The sequence below is a fragment of the Cavia porcellus genome, unplaced genomic scaffold (genome assembly GCF_034190915.1).
Source record: "Cavia porcellus strain 051 isolate PalLab524CR breed Dunkin Hartley unplaced genomic scaffold, mCavPor4.1 scaffold_22, whole genome shotgun sequence".
Lineage (NCBI taxonomy): Eukaryota > Metazoa > Chordata > Mammalia > Rodentia > Caviidae > Cavia > Cavia porcellus.
In genome coordinates this window covers 9,421,191-9,440,765 of record NW_026947505.1, presented here as the reverse complement: position 1 = coordinate 9,440,765, position 19,575 = coordinate 9,421,191, and the positions used below count along the sequence as shown (strand labels likewise).

Sequence of the window (19,575 nt, the reverse complement as noted above, 5' to 3'; positions counted from 1 at the left end):
AAGTTCCGAAATTCTGTAGTCACTGGTCCACCTTTCTTCAGAGGCTGTAGGTTCTTTGAAAGAGGTAGCTGGGTGCAGTAACACAGAAGAATAAATACAGTCAGATGGACCCAGCTTTGAATCCACCTCACTTTCCGGTAGACAGGCTACTTAGCATTGTCCCAAGGGGAAGACAAATACCAATATTTTCTCAGAGAATATGGCAAAGCCTACACAAGATAGCAGTAAGCATCTAGCATTCAAACATGTTTATGAATTGTATGTCTTTCCTTTTCTCTCAGGTTCTAATTACTCACCTTAGGTTGGAGCTACCTATGGTATCAAAATGTGTCATTTTTCCCCATTTTTTTCCCATCTATATACTATACAGATGTGTAACATCTGAAAAATTCACATTTCTCTAAGAAGCAGAAAAATAAAACTACAGCACTAATCATTCTTCCCTGAATTGAGGGAAAGAGGGAAGGAAAAAGGGAAGAGAAAAAGCAAAGAATTAAGAAATGAAGGGCGTTGGTACAGTGACAGGAGCTTTTTGTATATATGTGAGAAATGGAATGTGGTTCATCTGAAAATACAGAAGCTCTTCCAAAAAAACACTTGTAGCTATGAAGTTTAACTCCTTCAGAGTTCAAAGACTAAAAACATGGGTCAACCTGAAAATCAAACAAGTGTTTCTCACCTACTCCCCACTGCTGTCCCCAAGCTCTCTGAAATAACCTGCTCGTATGGAACAACACGAGCCTGAAACAGCTGCTCGTCTGTTTTCTTAGCATGGTTTGGCCCAGAGTTGTGAACTTTGGCTCCGAAGACCTGATTTTGTGGTGACCTGCCAAAGAGCCTCACAGCTTAGCACTGGGCATGTCCTTTGTTGAGCAGGGCAGTCAGCCAGAGCAGGCCTTGGCTCTTTGCAGAAAGGAGTTATCTGAAGTAACCAAAGTAAAAGGAAGTGGAGAGGGAGGTTTTCTTCTGATTACGAACGCAAGATTGGGTAAAATTTGTCACTTTCTAAGCTTCTCACCATGGAAATAGTAGCTGTAAATGTGAGGAAAATATCTTAAGTCCTAAATTCTACACAGTGTTACTGATCTTATTCTGTTTTGGGGATGCTGCAGACCCGCTGTCCCCCAAAGAAGCCTGCATTACTTTTAGTCTGTCAGAGAGCTTGACTGTTGTCAGTTCCCTGAAGTAATTCTAAATACTTCGAGGTCCATTAGTCCCAGTGAACCAGACTTGCACTTACACAGTTGTTTCTAATGTTTTGGCAAAGCACCCCATGTCACTAGTTTAATTGGTGGCAGGTTATTTTCCAGTTGTCAAATAATCTTTTCCTATTTAAGAGTCAGAAATAGAAACATTCACTCATAAAGGAACTGGATAATTTGGACCATGAACAATATAAGTATTTATTTGAAAAACATTTTCCGTTGAAGTAAAATGGCAAATCAGCTGCAGTAGGTGGACACCACCAATTCCAATTCGCCCTCACAGTCACTTTCACCCACCATGTTCAAGGATATTGCTACAGAAAACTATTTCACAATTTTTTTAGAAAAATATATACAGTCTCTCTAATAAAAAGTTAATTAAAACAACAAAGCTAGGCAATTTAAAGCTAAGATGAAACAAGTTGACATTCAAAAACACAAATAAATAAATATGTACAAGAGAGTCTACGCTAACAACAAAGATCATCCTCTTCACGATACAAGAAATAATGACAAAAATGGGAATGATCTAGGATCCTAGGCTAAAGCTTATTTAATAACACAGTGTGGTTAAGAAGGAGGAAGAATCAACACAGTGTGAACTACACTGGAAGGTGGCTGCAAGCTGAATTTTGGCCTAGGGTGAACTCCTGCCCAGCTTCCTTGCGGGGCTACCTGATGGTGAGAGCTGCACACTTAGAACCATTGGTGGAATGTGGTCCGATCTTCTAAGTCCATTTGCAAATGTTCTATTCAGCTGCTTCACTTTTTCTCACCTGATTTTTGAAAATCTAAAGGAAAGCTGACACTGTCATCAGTTAAAAGATGTTTTTCCAGATCTGGATGGTATATGAGTGAAAATCAAAAGCAAAATCATTTTTCAGGCTGAATCTCAATGCTTCTTAACTCAATATGCACTTCGTGCAGAAATCTCACAGTAGAAAGCTTATTTAAATCTATTATGAATATCTAAGGTTGGGAAGTATATAAATATTTAATGGCTAAGATTAATTTTCACCTATATGCAAACTTTGGCACAATAAGCAGCCTGTTAACATATGTTTATAGGAAAGGATTTGGCTCTACTGTAGTGAATCTTAGTAATCTTAAGATTTTACTATCTTTTTCTTCCAAATACTCATTCCCCAGGAAAGTAAGGTGGGGCAACAGTCACGTCTCCTTGCTGCAAAATGGAACAGTCCTAACAGCCACCACCACATCATCTCACCACCCTTTCAAACCTGGCTATGTTCATTACTGGAGCTCACCAAAAGGCAAGAGGTCCTCTGAGTGGCTGCAAGGCCTTCATGCTCTTCTATATCTCAGATGGCGAACCACCTGTGCTTTTCACAGGACACAAGCTTTCAGGACTTGGTTCTGGCCTCTGCCTCCAAGCTCGCTAGCTCTGCTAGGGTCTCTCCTCTCTTCATCACTTAAGCAGCTGGCTGCTTCTGTGAACCTGATCCTCTCCTGGGAACCCAATTGTAAAGGCACAGCATACACTGAGTCTCACTTCTAAGGAGCTGGGTAGGATGACATCACTTACGAACAATTCAAATGTGGTTTCCTATACTTTCATAAGTAAGCTCAGGATAGCTTGAGAGTTAGGTGACCTGCTTAATCTTATGCATGACTTGTTTACAGCAGCCTGATGTATAAATACTACACTGTGTCTCAGCAGGGCTCTTTTGGCTCTTACATATGATTAACTAGAGGACCCTGTGCAACTCTTTTTGGAAACTATTAGTTGTGGACCCACACATCTATGCGTTATTTTTATTAACCAAGATATCACATGTACCACATTATATTCTTTGGACCAAGATTCTCAATGGGGGAAATAAGAGGACTATATTTGTGTGACTGGAAATGCCACAAAGTCATTAAAGCAAAGATGGGGACCAAAGTCCCAAAGATGTGTCTCCTAAAGAAGAAAGACTGTTGTACACAGTATACTTAATAGAAATTCTACTTGTTTCCCTGAGCCTGTAGGCTCAATATACAGTACAGAAGGAAAACCAGAGGTGTGACAGATTCATTTTTGAATGATTACAAAAGGGCCAAGGTCCACATTAATGTGGTGTCATCACTAAATCAGATTCAAATGTAAGGGATTAAGCTATAAATATTGATGTTGCTTAAGCAATTATCTTGGACAGAATGAATAAATAAAATAGTAGAAATTTACATAGCTTCATATTAACTAGGTCAATACTTGGGAAAACTTCCTTGCATATTGATATAATAAAGAAATTTTTAAAAAATTTTTGATCACATGGTCTGTTTTAATCTGTGGTTGAAATGTCACAGAATAATGTTTACACAGAGTAATTGCTGCTGCATTCTTAGAAGATAGCACGGATATGGAACTGGTGAGCAGCCGGGATAGTTACAAATGTTACCATATTGCTTATTGTTGGGAAAGAAAACACAGCAAATGGGCATCTAAACATTAGAAACAAGGATCAGGTATACGAACCCTAGAGTAATTTTTTTCTTAGTTTTGTTCCTCCTTTGACCTCTAATTTTAATGTCTGCTCCTGAGTTCTGATTAGCTTGGTTCAAATACTGTTCTCAGTACTGAAGTCTCAGAGGCAACAGGAGCCCGCCATCTAAGACACACACTGAAAAGTCAAATTCTGAGTTTCATGAAAGTCTTCTTAACAAAATACATCCCTCATCTCTGCGCAGTTGCCTAGGTAAGAGCCCATTTAGACTTGTTCCTTGTAGTTCCCTCTGCTCGCAGATCTTCACATTTCTGTGACTGGTTTTATTTTTCTTGGACTGACAGCATTAAAACTTGGTGCTGTGGCTGAAGGTGTCTGACATGATAATATTTTTATAGAAGTTATCGGAGTGAGCATTGCAATAACCCTTGACTTTGTCAATAACCTGGTGGACAGGGATGATAGATGTTTGGTCTCCATCAGCATGAGTCAGTTTTGACAAGGACTTGTCCATGGCAGCACTGTCTGCAAGAAATGATACAAAAAATTAGGCTGCTAGCTGAGCAGGTGACATGCCTCTGGGCCACCGTAGAGTCCCCGTGTTTAGTATGCACCTTCACCAAGTACACAGAAGAAATGAAGTTTGGGTTCTTTCTTAGAGAAACAGGTGGCACTAAAATTTCAAGCACTGCATCGTCAAGACGCATCCATCGTATTTTATTGAAGTCAATTTGCCTTCTAATAATTTGTGTGCTTTGTTATGGGGGAGTAGTCTACCAAATGACATTTTTCAGAGTCAATGAATAATATAGTCTTTAAAAATTGATACAAAAATATATGTCCTAAGTAGCTCAAAACAAATAGCACATTTGGTAAAAATAAATTAAAATATGCTGAAATGTTTATGAAAAAAGGATATCTAAGATGTTTTCCAAATAATGTAGGAAGAGAAAAATGGGATGAGGTATACAACTGCCTATGAGTTGGTTTAAGACTCATCGTACTATTCTTTATTTTATATGTTTGATATGACTGTACAATAAAATTTTTAAAATAAAATTTAATTTAAGGGATTCTGGAGAATAATAGTGAATCAACATAAACATAAAGGCCAGACTGAAAATATCTTACCATAATTTTTAGCTGCTGAAATTAATGGAACATAGGGGCATCTTTTATGAATTATTAATTGTAGAAATAAAAATTCTTTTATTAGACAGAAAACTTTTCAAAGAAAACTTTCCTTAATTTGCTCCAGTTTCAAAACATTATTGCTGATTGTAAGAATATCAGAGCAACTGATAGCAATAAAGGGCCACTCAGCAAACTTTTACTCTTTTCAGTATCACATATTTAAAAACTATTTATTGCAGCCCAAAACCTTTTTAAAAATTGGCTCAAATTGTGTTCAAAACTCATAGAAGCTCTATTCTTTACAAATGCATGTGGTTATATTTATGTACTCTTATGAATATCATTAATATCTGCCCTCTCCCTGCTAATATGTACTGGAGATAAGTCAACCTCAAATTAACCAAATAATCGAGTTTTTACAGTGGTGAAGGAGAAAGTTTGGTTTTCTTCCTTGTATTAAGTTTTCAGCAGTCATATCTCTCTGTGCACTTAGAAGGTGCTCTATTCTGAAACACTGCTTTCAGGAATTTACTTCCAAAATTGAAATATTTACTTCAACCCTGCTAATTTTTAAGTAAACTGGATCCATATGTGACATAACATATAAAATCTATAAAACACTAGTCCAAGTCATCCCTAGGACATCTGTTGTCTTTGGAAACTATTCAAATTGCTGCACCTGGACAGGCACTAAAATAAAAGGATGGCTACACTGGGAAATGATTCTCTCATGCCACTCTGAAAGAAGGTGGAAGGGAGAAAAGCTGGGTCATGGAAAGGATCGGCAGATAGAGGCAAGGTAGAGCGATTGAAATATGTCCCAGAGCTGGACAGAAACAGCCTGGCAGAGTCCCACCTGCCCTCAGCAAGCTGATTGATTTCGTGCTTTCTTCCAGTGCACACATTCGCTAGCCATTGGTTTTCTTTTGGGGAGTTGTTACTGATTTAAATCTCAATAATGAGTAATCTGTGCTTCAGGTTTTTAGAACACCACGCATCCTCTGTGAAACGTCAAGGGTATGTTCCTTCTGCTTCCTGGACAATGTCCAGGGGCATACACTTTTACAGACTGTGACCAGCTCTGCTCCAAAGATGTGACCCAGTTGGATGGGTTTTTACAGTCTAATAAAGTAAAATTCTGAAAGAGGGGTAGTTCTAGTCTTCTGGTTAGATGGTAGAGTATCAAACAGAAAGATTTTGAAGATAACTGTAAATGTGAAAACCAGGGGCTAGAGAAATAAACTATTATTTCTATTATTTGACAGGCTGAAATTTCAAGCAAATAAAAATTCTCACAAAGCAGCTCAGCACTGACAATTTCTCTTTCATGCTTCTATGAATGTACCATGACTTATCTAGCAATCTGTAAAAGCAGTGAAAAGGAAAAGCAACTCATATCCTTCTGTACAAGTTCTCATCTCAAACACTGCTTTATTGTCATTATTTTCTGTGGTATGTGACCCACTCACTCCAGAGCATGGTACATTTCCTAGAAGGAGCGGCTTGCACACCCCATGCAGAGAAGAGCCAGCCCAGCAGACTGTCACTTAAACCTTCAGAAGTGCCAGCTCAGGGCAGGAATAACATGTGCTTGCTGAAAAGTATCATAAAGCACAAGCCATTCTGCTGGTGCAGCAAGAGTCTTAGCTTAATCCATGCAAATATTCCCTTATTACCTTGCAAAAATTCATGCATTCAAAAAAAGGATTAAAAAATTACCTGAACGATCCACTTTTGTTGAAGGGATACTCTTAGGAGACATTATCTATACCATAAACACATGAATGTCTAGATCAATTTGAAGAAGTAAACCAACTAGAGACCATGAGGATATGCAGTGACTTTTTCCGCATACTCCAAGCAATCCCCAGGATGCAGCTGCCCCATTAAGAACTGGCTGGATAGCCTAACTGATGATATAAATGATGCCATAAAGTTCCGAACATTCTCATGCTAGTAGAGAAGAGCTCACTTAGCCATAAGAGTTCTTTGCTTAGGATAAGTGACAAAAATAACATTACTATATTCTTGTAAAATATGACAAAATAATGCCTGACATTTTAAAATAATAAATTTTGATGTTGGTGCCTCCATTTCTGCATTTTCTCTTTTAACTTCTCATTGGGTTTTCCCAGAATCCTACAGCTCTTTCTTTCTTCAGTATTTCTAAAATATTCCATGTTCCAAGTGATCTAACTTGCCATTTTCTAGCTTCTTTTAAAAGAGGCATTTCTTTCCTTGGGCTAGCTATTCTCGGTTGTGCTACCCTGAAAATAATTTAATTGATCCAACAGCTATACATTTGTAACTGAAAGACAATGCACTATTTGAAGAGACAAAATAAGTATTTAAGTTTGGCTAAGTGGAAAAAATACTCATTGTAAGTTCAAGATTTTGTGCCATGGAATGACCAGGTAGATAGAATTATCTATTTGGACTATACAAGTACCATCAGTTTCCTTACACAGGTACAGTATTCTCAGGCAGGGATGCCTGGACCTCTCAATTTTAGGCAAAACTACATATACAACTTACTTGGGAAGGAATTTCTGTTATTTGTTTCCCCTCTATAATGTCTGAAACTCCAAGAAACTTTAAGAACTGCTGTCCTAAGTTTCTCCAGGTACTTAAATCTCTCATAAATTTTGGAATTAATAAATTTTCAAAATACTCAAACTTTTCCTCACAGTACTATCCCATGTGCCAGGCTGTGGTCATGCCAGTGACAAGGCACAAGATGGTGATGTAAATAGGGACATGTGTAAGAATTTAAATATACATCAAGATCACTGTAATTCAAATGTTTATCATATAAAAATTACAGAAATATCAGTTACTTTCTTTATACAAGAAGCCCAACATTACTCTTGCTGTGCCATTCACATTTATTTTTATGTTTAACAGCTCTACATGTGTTTAACAGCTAACCAAATTAAAAATTTTAAAGTGAATTCTATTATTCTCTTAGAAGTAACTTGAATTAGGATGAACTGTGTGCTAAATGTCAACAGTGTGGGTGTCAAGGGGCTTACTTCATATTTTAAAGTACCAATTCCATTGTTTCTCTTTGAAATTATTAAAACATTACATCTTTTTGTACCATTCGCTGGCTATCAAATACTACAAAACATCCTTTATTGCTTTCTTGTCACTAGGCTCGTTTGTATGAATATTCAGTGTGTGAATATAGTCATTGTAAATATGAAGAAAAAACATGACCTGGGCAAAGGAACAGTATTTCTTCCCTTCCTCAATCACTTTCCAAACTCTGGGCTCTCTATCTTTTCAATATTTAATCAGTAAGCTACAGACTACTTGCTAAAAACACTTCAATAATTAAGGAATTAAATCTTAAAATATCCATCCTAGATGGTGTTTGTTCCAATCCTATGCCAACTTCTCAAGTAACTTTCTTACTATATGAATTATACTACAACTCAATTTCTATAATTTTAAATAAAACGTTAATTTTTTCTTTTACAAGGTACTGTAATTTTCAGACAAAATTAAGTTTCAAATCAAATGATGAAGTTACAATACTATTTGGAATTAATGGCTTGATTAAGTAGATATCAGAGGGCTATAAAAGTTTTAAAAGATTCTATTCACAAACTTGCTGGATACCATATTTAGGTTTTATTCTCACAAACTGAAAATAAGCACTTTGTCAGGCACTCTGATCGTCAATCTTCACAGCAAGCCTATTTTTAAAAAGTAAAAGTGGCACAGATGAGGACTGCACCAGGGGACAGCTTTATGATGGCTGGATGACTCACCGGTGTGGCTGTTCCTTTTGAAATAGGTGGTGGAGCTGGATTTAGATTTGGACGTAAGATAGGTAGAGTTGGAACCAATGGAACTTGAAGACAAAGACTTTCCTAGATTATCAGAACTTTTCTTGATTATATTGGTAGCTGTCTTGCTCCAATCTGAAAGAAATGGCAGCACACACTGTTTCCTGTATGTGGAATACGCTCTGCTTTGAAGAATTTTGAATCAAAGATCTGCTTTGAAGATACATTATTTAATCTATCTGGGTCATATGATTTTTTTCTGATATGCTGGCAGGGGCTCAGAGAAGATACTAAGATGTGAACAATAATAAATTGAGGAAATACAGAAGTTTCCTACTATTTAAAATTTCATTTCTATACGCTAAAGGTGAGAAGTAATCAGCTTATGGAACTATATACAAATATATAGTTCATAAATGAATATATATATATTCTCTAAAAATATGATTGAGAATCTCAAAAATACAGAAGGATGGATTTGATATAGTGGAACTTCTGAATATCTGAGTTGTCAAATTAGACATCAAATCTTGGGCAACTTGTTTAACCTCTCTGGAATCCAGGCTTCTCTGTAGAATAGGCGGGTCAGAGTCAAAGTTTTTCCACCTTAATATTCTGACTCCACCTAAGCGTCTTCCCCTGCTCCACTTGGATAACTTGCTACCATTGGAACTGGGCTCCTCTGACAACTGAAGGGTAAATGACGACTCTTTCCAATTTTATATATAAAAGCCAGTTAACAGACGCCCTTTTACCTGAGTTGTCTGCCAAGCGAAATCTACCACAGCAGAGATGCCGCCTCCACTGCTTCTGAACGTTCTCCTTCATCGCACAGTGGAAGATAAATATAAATAGGCCTGTGACAAAAGAAAATACACACACTTAAAACACCCAACATGTTCTTAGTGATGGATCTTATTAAGTCTGCAGATTCATTTTAATTTTAAAGTTTCTACATTTAAGTCACCAAGGAACAAAGATTTTAAGCAAAGGAAACCTGGGCTATATGAAGACACGGGAGTCCTTTGGAGAACAGTAAGAAGGTTCAGATACAAGTAGAATAACTGCATGGATCTGATTCTGTCCTTATGCTAACCAGCATTCCTTAGGGGTTAAGCTAAAGACCCAGCTGAAATAAATAACATTCAATTTAGTAAGCACTTATTATATCTCTTACATTTGTCTTGAAACTATACTAAAAACTTCCCATAACAAGTAGGAACAAAGAGAAAAATGAAAAGACCCATAAGCTCATCATGTTTTTAATGTACATTCACTGAGCTATTTTACCTATGTACATTGCTGAGGTTATAATTATAATACATTAGAGTAGGCTGTAACAAAGCGGTCTTTTTGCAGGTCAAACATGTCCCCAAATCAAAAAGTCATATGACTCCACCTGGCCTACTTTACTTTCTCAACTTTTTAACACAGAACTATTTCCATATTAGGAAGCTGTCTTCATATTTATAATTACTCTTTGTGTCTGTCAAACACTATCTGTGTCACTGTTGCTTTGAAAGTCAACCTGTGTTAACTCTGGGAATTTGTGGCCCCATCAGTTTCTTTCTTTATTCCTTTATATTGGTTATTCCCATTACCATCCAAGCAGTGTTCCAGTAATTCTCTTTTAAAAAAAAATTCCTCTTTTAACTTCCACTCTTCTTTAACTTTACTTTCCTGATGAGTCATCTGGAAGTGATTAACTTTTACTGTCTCTACTTTGGCTTGTATCTTTTTTGCTCAACCCACTCCTAAGAGGCTTTGATCCACACCCACGACCTCGTCCCCACTGCTCTGATCACAGTGAACCTCACACTGTGTGCTCTGAATCCGGTGGCCACTGCATTGGGCCTCCTGGCAGTATTCCAGGATGAAGGACTTCCTCACAAGTGGCGCCACTTTCTTTTACTTTTCTTCCTGATTTTCTGAGATTCCTTCGTTCTCCTTGTTGGATTCTTCTAACACTTTTAAAAGTTGACATGTCTGTGACTCGTGCCCAGGTCCTCAGATCCTCTATGGCTACAGTGTTTTAATGCTTCTAAAATACAAGCAGTATGTCTCCTGTTAGCAGCACCTCAAACTCCATATGTTCTAAACGTAAGTTTTCCTAATCAAGAACCTTAAACACCTTTACCTTGTGTTTCTCAGTGCTTTAAGTTCATCTCTACCCAACACCACGCTGAATACTCTTTCCATAACGGGGTTGTCATTCAAGTCTTAGGTCAACTCATCTCCCTAGAGAGCCATCAGCTGTCGCACATATGTTTTGATTTCAGACCATAGTCACTCTCTTTTACACACTTATTTCCTCTACACACTGATCATCTTATAATCCTTATTTATTCACTGTTCTTCCTAGTAGGCAGTAAGCCCCACGAGAACATAGATATTTGTTCATTTAACATACTTGCTGGTTGTTCCCAGAGGAATACATAAAACTATGAAAGAATTCAGTGAATGTCTAATAAATGAGTGAAATATAGTAACCATGATTAATCAGTCATCTATTCCACTTGTGTTAAATGAAGTCATACTTCTAATGAGTGCATTCGTTTGAAGAAGAGGTTAAAATTGGAATAAGCAATACAGAAATTAAAGAGTGACAGGATTATAGTGAAAACATATTTAGGGCAAAAATTTTTGAAAAGCACTCAAAGGATTGCAGAGGTCTGCTCTAGCAATGCACTTCAGTGAGTGGTAATTAATCTGCTCAAGGAAGGGCTTTCCAGGGGATAAAGAGCTTGAGTTGGATCTTGAAAAGGCTTCCTCAGGGGGTTCAAACAAGTTTCTAAGAGAGCAATTCATTCAGTGATTTAGCATTGATAAGTGGGAAGCACTGTTTTAGGAGTTGGAAGTTCAAAGATGAACAAAGACAACTGAGGTATTCAGAGTCAAGAGAAAAGCATGGGATGGCATAAAAGTAGAAACTTATTACAACACGGAGGGACAATTAAAACTTCGCTGTTTAATATGAAGTAATCATCAAGGAACTATAAATTAGCTCAGTGGTACAAGCGCCTGCCTGGCAAGTGAGAAGTCATGAGTTTGATACCCAGTGCAAAAGAAAAGAAAAGAAAAGAAAAGAAAAAAAAAGAAAAGATCCTATAAATTCTATGCTTTCTTTTTTTTCCACATTTTTTATTGTACTGGAACTTGCACTCATGACCTAACTCTTGCCAGGATGATGCTATGCTGCTGAGCAATATCCCCAGCCCTAGAAAATGTAAATTCCATAATATCTTGCACAATTGCAAAAGTGGGGTAAGGTACTGACAGTACTCTTTCAATATGCATAAATTTGCAAAATATATCCTAGACTACACTTACATTTTTATTTTTTAACTCAAAATGATTTATAGTTTTATTTCAGGATAAATTGCATTATTACGAAATGATTGAGAAGGAGCTCATTGGATTTCTACAGACTGGGCCTGACTGCAGTGCAGTGGCTTTAGGCTGACTCTCCTGGGTCAGTTTCTTGCTTGGCCATTAGAGAGTGCTGATCCTAGTGCCTGGCACAGAGGAGGTGCTGGCCATAAACTCCTACAGGAACGACTGAAGCATGATTACCTATTTTGACTTGAAGAGAAGTGGCACTATGAAAATATTTAGCACATTTTTATCCACTGATTTCGAATAAAGTTTTATAAAAATTCCATTTATCTCTGAAAAGTAAGGCATTCAATACTGGAAGCAATACTACCATCATTTTTATTATTACTGCATCATTTGATGCACCGCTGTTGTGCCAGTTAACCTAAGCACTCAATGTGATTCGATTTTAGAGATTCCTGGACTGATGACTGGAGGTAAATTGAATTATCCCCTCATGCTGCAAGCTGAAAGTGCTGTTAGTCTGGGGCCCAGGGGGAGGTGGTGACCGAGATCATGGTTTTGAGGATTATCTCTTGCTGACACTGTTTCCCAAGAAGTGAGCAGCTTGCTCCACCATGTCCTTGTACCATGATGTTTCTGTCCTGAAGCCTCCTGACCACGAACCAAATCTCCTGAAACCATAAGCCTGTCCTCCTTCACGTGCATGTGGTCAGGTATGCTAGCCCAGCAAAGGGAAAGTGAATTACTATGGTTAGATAAATATATACCATTTCATTAATTACTATACCTTCAATCACTATATTTTATTTGTAATAAAGTAATCAGTAAGGGAAATATACCCTGAAATGTTCCATCAGACAGGGCAGGGAGGTTCTAATGTGACAAAAAGAAAGCCTTCTAAAATACAAAATGAATTTTAGGTGTTCTGCAAACAAGCAAACAGATCAACTATTTCTAGGCTTTCTGGGCTGTGAGCTGGGGAGGAAATGTTGGAAAGAGGATACTTAGGACACAGTGGCCTGGCCTGTGGGAACCATGACAATTCTGAGAGTTAAGAACTGTAAATTCCACAGCAAGAACCCTAAGCAGCAGGAGCCTTCTGCCAAGAGCAGGGAGAAGCAGCATTGGCTTCACCTTCCAAAGAGCTGCATCTGATTTCATTTCAGTGCCGCTGCATATCTCCACAAGCCTCTAGACAGTTTCCTTTTAATAAGCAAGCACACTTCACCTCATCACTGGTGCGGAAAAGCAAACGTGGATCAGTAATCTGAACTGGTTAGTTGTATGTGAAGAGCTGGTGGCAGTTACAGAGCAGAGTGAGGGGAAGGGACCCTGAGGCAAGGTCAATAAAAGTCGGGGTGAAGGGGGTGATGTCTTAGACAAGGATGCTCACTGCCTCAGGCTGATTCTGTTTTCCTAAAACTGGGTCAGAATTTCCAGAAATTGTTCTTGGAGGTATTTTTATCATGCAGCTGAAAATATAGGGGGCTATGTACTCTTAATATTTAGCAGAGTCACATATTGGAGCTGGAAGATATCACACCCTTTTTTAAGGACGTTTTTCTCAGGTTTTAATGTAAACTTTCTTTGTTATGGAGCTTCACATTAAACTGACAATTTTCTTTTATTGGGAGCAGAATTTGAAATCTGCTAGACACTGGCTTTTCTCTTCAGGCTGTATTATTCTTTTTGTGACAAGAACTTTAGAGGTTGTGTCTCATGTGTTGACACTGGAATAAACCTAGGGTACAGATTTGAGTTTTTCTGTCCTTTTGGAGGCTAAAATGTGAATTATTTTGAGAATCATATGCTGACCACAAGAAGAGAGAGGAAGCTAAGGATACAATGACTTAAAAAATACTTTTTGATTATGTAATGCTTTAAATCATAATTATGTAATATGAAATGATATCGCACCATAATTAAGTAACCACAATTGCCCCTAAATACATAGTCACCAAATAAATTTCAGAGACATCGTCATGTAAATTAGACTAAAAACCTGATACGGTATATCATTAAAATTATGTGATAGGAAGAAGTCATGAAAAACTCCATCTCACTATAAGTGTGGGACAAAGTAATAAGTATGAGAAATTAGAATGTTTAGGAATTAACATATTTTAACTTTTAAAGTGTAACATTTGTTACAGAACATGGTAAATGTTTTAGCCTTGATATACACTCCCATTATGAATCTGAATGACATTCCCCTGATAGGTAATCTTACTATTTGCAGTAATGAGCCACTTTCATATGAATTTAAGTTGGTCTGGCAACAGACATTATACCCAAATTCTTTTGCAACAAAATAAGCCGTTTAGAGCCCGGCCATGGGAAATGTGGTGCAGCCCTGCTTGGATTCTAAACTCTTCAGGGACAAGCAGCAGAACAAGAGTCAGCAAGCCAAGGGCACCAAAGGCTGGGGTGATAAACAGAGCTATCGCCTCTTAAATTCAGCTGTTTTCCCCATTTGCTTCTAGATCTTAATGCCAGAAGGGGAACTAAAATTACCAAAAGTCAGTGCAGATCACACTGACATCCCAGAGAAATCTAATTTCTTATGGTGTCTCAGTGTTTCCCCCTTTGATAACCTTCATTGCCCCTGGGAAGCACATGGTCTTTTGCCTTTCTGAAAGCAGCTTCACGCTGTGACCAGAAACCATGACAATCAGGCCTTAATAAGACCTGATTCTCCATGGCACCTTGAGCTTTATTTAACTGACTAAGTAGGAAAGGACATTGTGCATCTAACCTAAAAGTTAAAGTGGTCTGAAGATTGAATTTGCCTTTCCTCCATCTTCACAGGCTACTGCTAGTTTCAGGAAATCCTCCTTTCTCATGAAAGGGCTCACGATGGTCCTTTCTGGGGAGATTTTAGTCTGAAAAACCATCACTATATGGATTCGAGTCCTCTGTCCTCTCTTCCTAATCTCATTCCTGTCTTCCTTTGGCCTAAATCTTTCACTAATCAAACATACTTGGTCACTTAAACACAACCTGCAACATGAGAATTAAAAGTATCTTAACTCACATCAACTCTGCAAGTTTCTCATTTAAAATAAATGACATTTTAACAGTGAAGGAGGAAAGTGCCGCAAAGCATGTAGGAAAGTGGGGCTGCTTGTGGGCATTGTAAGGATGGAAAACAACACACTCCACACTTGGCCAAATTGTCCTAGAGAAGGACTCTAAAGGCCACAGATGAGTCACCAAATCCACAGAAGAGCGTGGTAGAGGGAAAAAGGATTGCATTTTACACTAAGAGTGAGAAGCATTCTAAAAATCTCAAGTAGTGCATTTGGATTTCGATCCCTATGTTGCTATCTACCTTGGAACACATTCAATAGCATGTCTGAATCTTAATGTTCAGTGAAATCAATCGGACGCACAAGCTTAAATATTGCATGATTTCTCTTATATGAGAAACTCAAAGTGTGCATAATTTAAAAAGCAGAATAAAAGATCAATAATAAGAAACGGGGAGATGGGGCCTTTGCAAGTGGGAAGACAATAAAAGATGGAGAGAGAGGGAATGTAGACAGAATAAAGGTGTGCTGCACACGTGCACCAGCTCCCAACAGCCGACCTAATCATGTACTGCAAACTTACTGTTGCAACTTTTTAAAATTTAAAGAGGGGAAAAAAAACCCTAATCCTACTTCCAAATATTTGTCATATTCACTATAGATTTTTGTATGCTTGTCTTTAGTGTTGGCTTCTGTAGAGCTACTTAAGTAGTAAGGATTTTTTTAAAGATACATTTAAATATTCTGCCTAAAAAATTGGCTCCTCCACTACCTCATTCCTTCTGCGTGGTTCAGGCAGAAAGTGACTTTCTGATACAAATATAAGGGTGGTAAAGATTTAAACACTCAAAGGAAAGACTGCATAGACTGCACAAATAACTGCAGTGATGTGGGATGGCATCAAAGTGAATAACAGTGAATGATCAGTGTCTCATTCAGGCCTTGAATAGAAGCATAAAATCCTGGAGTTTTAATTGGGAAATCAGTCAAGAATTAATTGAACCAGGTATTTGGGCAGAAGAGACCGCATGCTGCAGGTAATGACTGCTGACAGAAATGGTCTGGATGAACTCTGAATTCCCCAGCAAGGCTTCATTTGGCTATGTAACCAGGTCCTGGGTTCTGCTGTCAAGAGAGAAAGCCAGCTGGCTCTTGGGCTGGGAATCTTTAAAGGTTTATGGCTGTCTCTGGAAACTTCTTGAATCCTCCTTTCATTCTACCAAGTTGCCCTTTAGAAAATAATTTCCCTATGGCACAAAATTCACTGCCAAAAGATGAGTAATTTATTTCTTTGATATGTGTAATGTTCCACTCAACATGATGTCTGCTCAGGTGCTTGGGGTTCCTTAGCAGCAACTCAATATGTGTATTGTATGTGTGACTGCATAACAGCTCGACTATTGTAAGTTACTAACCTTGACTTCCAGGGCACAGAAGACTTAATTGGCAGTTAGCATAGTTTACTTCATAATTTGGGGTAAAATTTCATTTTCTTAGTTTACCAATAACTTCATGATACTTTCCTAAATGACTTTTGAGTAAGTATATAAAATTGTCATTTATTCATTAAATTTGTGTTCATTAATAAGTGGAAGTAGATATTCATCTCTTAATAAATTTGAAATAAAACCTGATGGAGTAGTTATGTATTTGGGTTTTCTACTTAGTAATTCCCCTCCTAACAGTGTGTTTTGCTATTTTCATATGTTACATAGTTGTTACATTGTAGGTTTCAATGATCTCAAGAAAAATCATTAACTTTTCCAAGCCTCAGTTTCTTTGCAAAAACAATATCCTCTTTTATAGGCAACTACTTTTAAGACTTGAAAAAAAGTAAAATCATAGATATTTTTCACAAATGCCTGTAAAACACTCTTCATGATACAAACGTGCTATTTCTGTTGCTGTGGATATCTTCATGTTATCAAAGTAATTCAGGACAAACCTTATCTCTGAGTAGATTAATCATGTCTTTTGTGTTTCACACAGCAGTTTCTAGTTGAGCAATGGCACCTTGCATCTTATTATTTGCACATCTTATTATCTGCTGTCTTATCTGCACAGACATGGGCTGTTGGATCCTGAGCTATTAATCAACTCTAAACTCTGGAGTCTGAGGTAGACTTTGCAACCTGCTGAATTTACCAGGAGAGAAACTTTCCTGTAATTTCAGAGAAATCTAATCTAACTGATGCTGTCAAATATTTTTGTAATGGGTAATGAACAAATTGTACAGGCTAAGCTACAGTTCATCACTTGTATAACAAACAGCTGTAGCTCAGCAATAATTACTCCCCACAAATGTGTGCATGATATTATCATGAGACAGATTTCCTCAGCAAGATCTTCTTGGCAGTGGGAAATTGCCTTGTATTTTTCAGGATGAATTATTAATGTTCTCAGACGTGCAGCATGATGTAGCTATGTCAAAGATTTCTTTAATGCATAGCAATCTATACACAATCTTATGAAATTAGAAATCTTAGAAGATTTAATGTAGTGATTTACCAGCTTCATAGTGAGAAAGGAGTAAAAAATATAAAATATAAAATTCATGTAACCCTATCGTGTTAAGAATAGGTTTGTTTATCTTTCTTTTTTTGTGTGTGTCTTTTTTTTTTCATTTTTATCGGTACCAGGGATTGAACTCATGACCGCCTGCTTGCAAGGCAGGTGCTTAAGCCGCTGAGCTAAATCCCTAGGCCCGGTTTGTTTATCTTTCAATCTTAGAAACAAATCAGTTAAATGATTGTTATGTAATTTAACCAAGTGAAGTACATAAAATTAAAAAATATATTAAGGGAAACTGGTAAATAATAAACTTGTATAATGGTTGATATATCGTGTCAACTTGAGAAATCTAGAAGTTTAACTAAGTAATTCAGCAACTCTATATCCTGGGGTATAGAGGACCTGCCTTTACTCATCTGGCATGTTGTTCATTGTGTTAATTTGAGAAATTTAGAAGTTTAATTAAGTGACTCAGCAGGGGACCAGGGTCTTCACTTTGTAAACATCCTAAGCCTGAGTAGAGAAGGGCATGGAAATGGTGGGGGTGCTACACTCTCCCTAGGGGGAAAAGCTTGCTAATAATATTCAGGGAGGAAAAGAGGCTTGCTCTCTCCCTTTTTTTTTTTCTTGCTGCTTTTGCTGTCTTCTGCTGAACTGTCACTCCTAAGTCTGCTTTGGAACCAGCTGATTACGAGCTGAAACCTCCACAAACTGTGAACTAAATAAACTTTCCATTTCTTACTTTTGAGCATCAAGTATTCTGTCTCAGCAGTGAGAGAAATGTATCCAAGACAACTTGGTTTTAACTTGGAGTCATTTGCTCACTCAGGTAAAATTTTAGGTATAGTCACACAGATTGTAATTTTCTGATACTCAGCCTGATTTTTGGTAGTTGTTTAAAGTCTATGCAAAAAATGAAGATACATAAAACCAAATAAAAATTAAAGTACTTATTAAAATAAATATACAGATAAAATATAAAAAGCATATAAAATTTACAATATGCATATTGTAGTTATTAGTTTTTCTATAATGACACATATATGTACTTGTACACACAAAACAACGTAAGAACTCAGAGATAAAATAGATTGTAACATGCTGAAACAAATTTTGAAGAATTAATGTGAAAAGAAACCTATAAAAAGCGACTCCTCTGAAAGATGCACCCTGGGTTTCAGTGGACTCCCTCGAGGCCTTGCTGCCCCCCAGAAGTCCTACCTCTGCACTCTACATGATACTAGTACTCTGACATACAGAACGAGAAACTTGAGACATTTGGAGGCAGATGGATAAAATTTGAGAACATAATATTAAAGTTTAAATATTGTATGATTTGTCTGTGGCATCCAGAAAGTCCCTTATGACTCCTTGGTGCTCAGCTGCATGCAAACTACAACTGAGATTATGATTTTTTAAGAGCTTTGGCTTTCAGAATACTGTGTTTTAAGACAACTCCTTACCCAAACTATTCTAGAAATATAAGAATTTAATGTCTAAACCAGTGGAGTGCTTTGCAGTACATCCTTTGCATCACATTTGTCTTGCTTGCTCATCTCTAGCTCCCTAGACCACCACAGCCGAAACTACTGGGCCCCCACCCTGAACCGCTTCAAATCCTCCCTTCGCCTGATGATGCAGGCATCGTTAGATTGTTCTCATCCATTCTGCACATTCTGTCCACCTGTAGCTTTACAAAACACACCCGACTATGTCACACCGTTGTGCTCAACACCTTTCAAACACTCCTCATTGCTCTTTTTAAAATTTATATGCAAGTTTAAAACTTCATAACAAACTATAACAATAGTCAATACATGATACACATATCATGATCTTCAAAGTACTTAGAATACATGAATAGACACAAGATTGTCTTAAAAAAACAAACAGATAATAGCACAAAATTTCATTTTCAATAAACTAATGGAAACTAGTATAAATGAAATACATTAGCACTTATTTTAAAGTACTTTTGAAGCAATGAAGTAGGTAATTTAGGAAATTATTTGAACTTCTTACTTTCTATTTATCTACCTTCTATTTTGTTCTTTATTTTATGTAATATAGTATATAATATATACACAAATACTTCTGGGTTCTTTTTAAACATTTA

General features: G+C 37.2%; 1 protein-coding gene across 11 annotated transcripts in view; it reads right to left on the bottom strand.

Moving 5' to 3' along the window:
* Positions 1-1,378: 1,378 nt before the first annotated feature.
* Adgrg6 (adhesion G protein-coupled receptor G6) overlaps positions 1,379-19,575 on the bottom strand; it is a 128,312-nt gene continuing 110,115 nt past the window's right edge. For 8 of the 11 annotated variants that reach the window (XM_063233386.1, XM_063233392.1, XM_063233388.1 and 5 more), the window contains 3 exons: positions 9,336-9,437; positions 8,563-8,715; positions 1,379-4,177 (listed from right to left, as the gene is read on the bottom strand). In XM_063233386.1, coding sequence (XP_063089456.1) covers positions 3,999-4,177; positions 8,563-8,715; positions 9,336-9,437 — 434 coding nt within the window. In that variant the 3' untranslated portion in view covers positions 1,379-3,998. Of the gene's footprint in view, positions 4,178-6,505; positions 6,552-8,562; positions 8,716-9,335; positions 9,438-19,575 lie in introns of all 11 variants that reach the window. The other 3 variants (XM_063233394.1, XM_063233395.1, XM_063233396.1) reach the window with 1 other exon arrangement.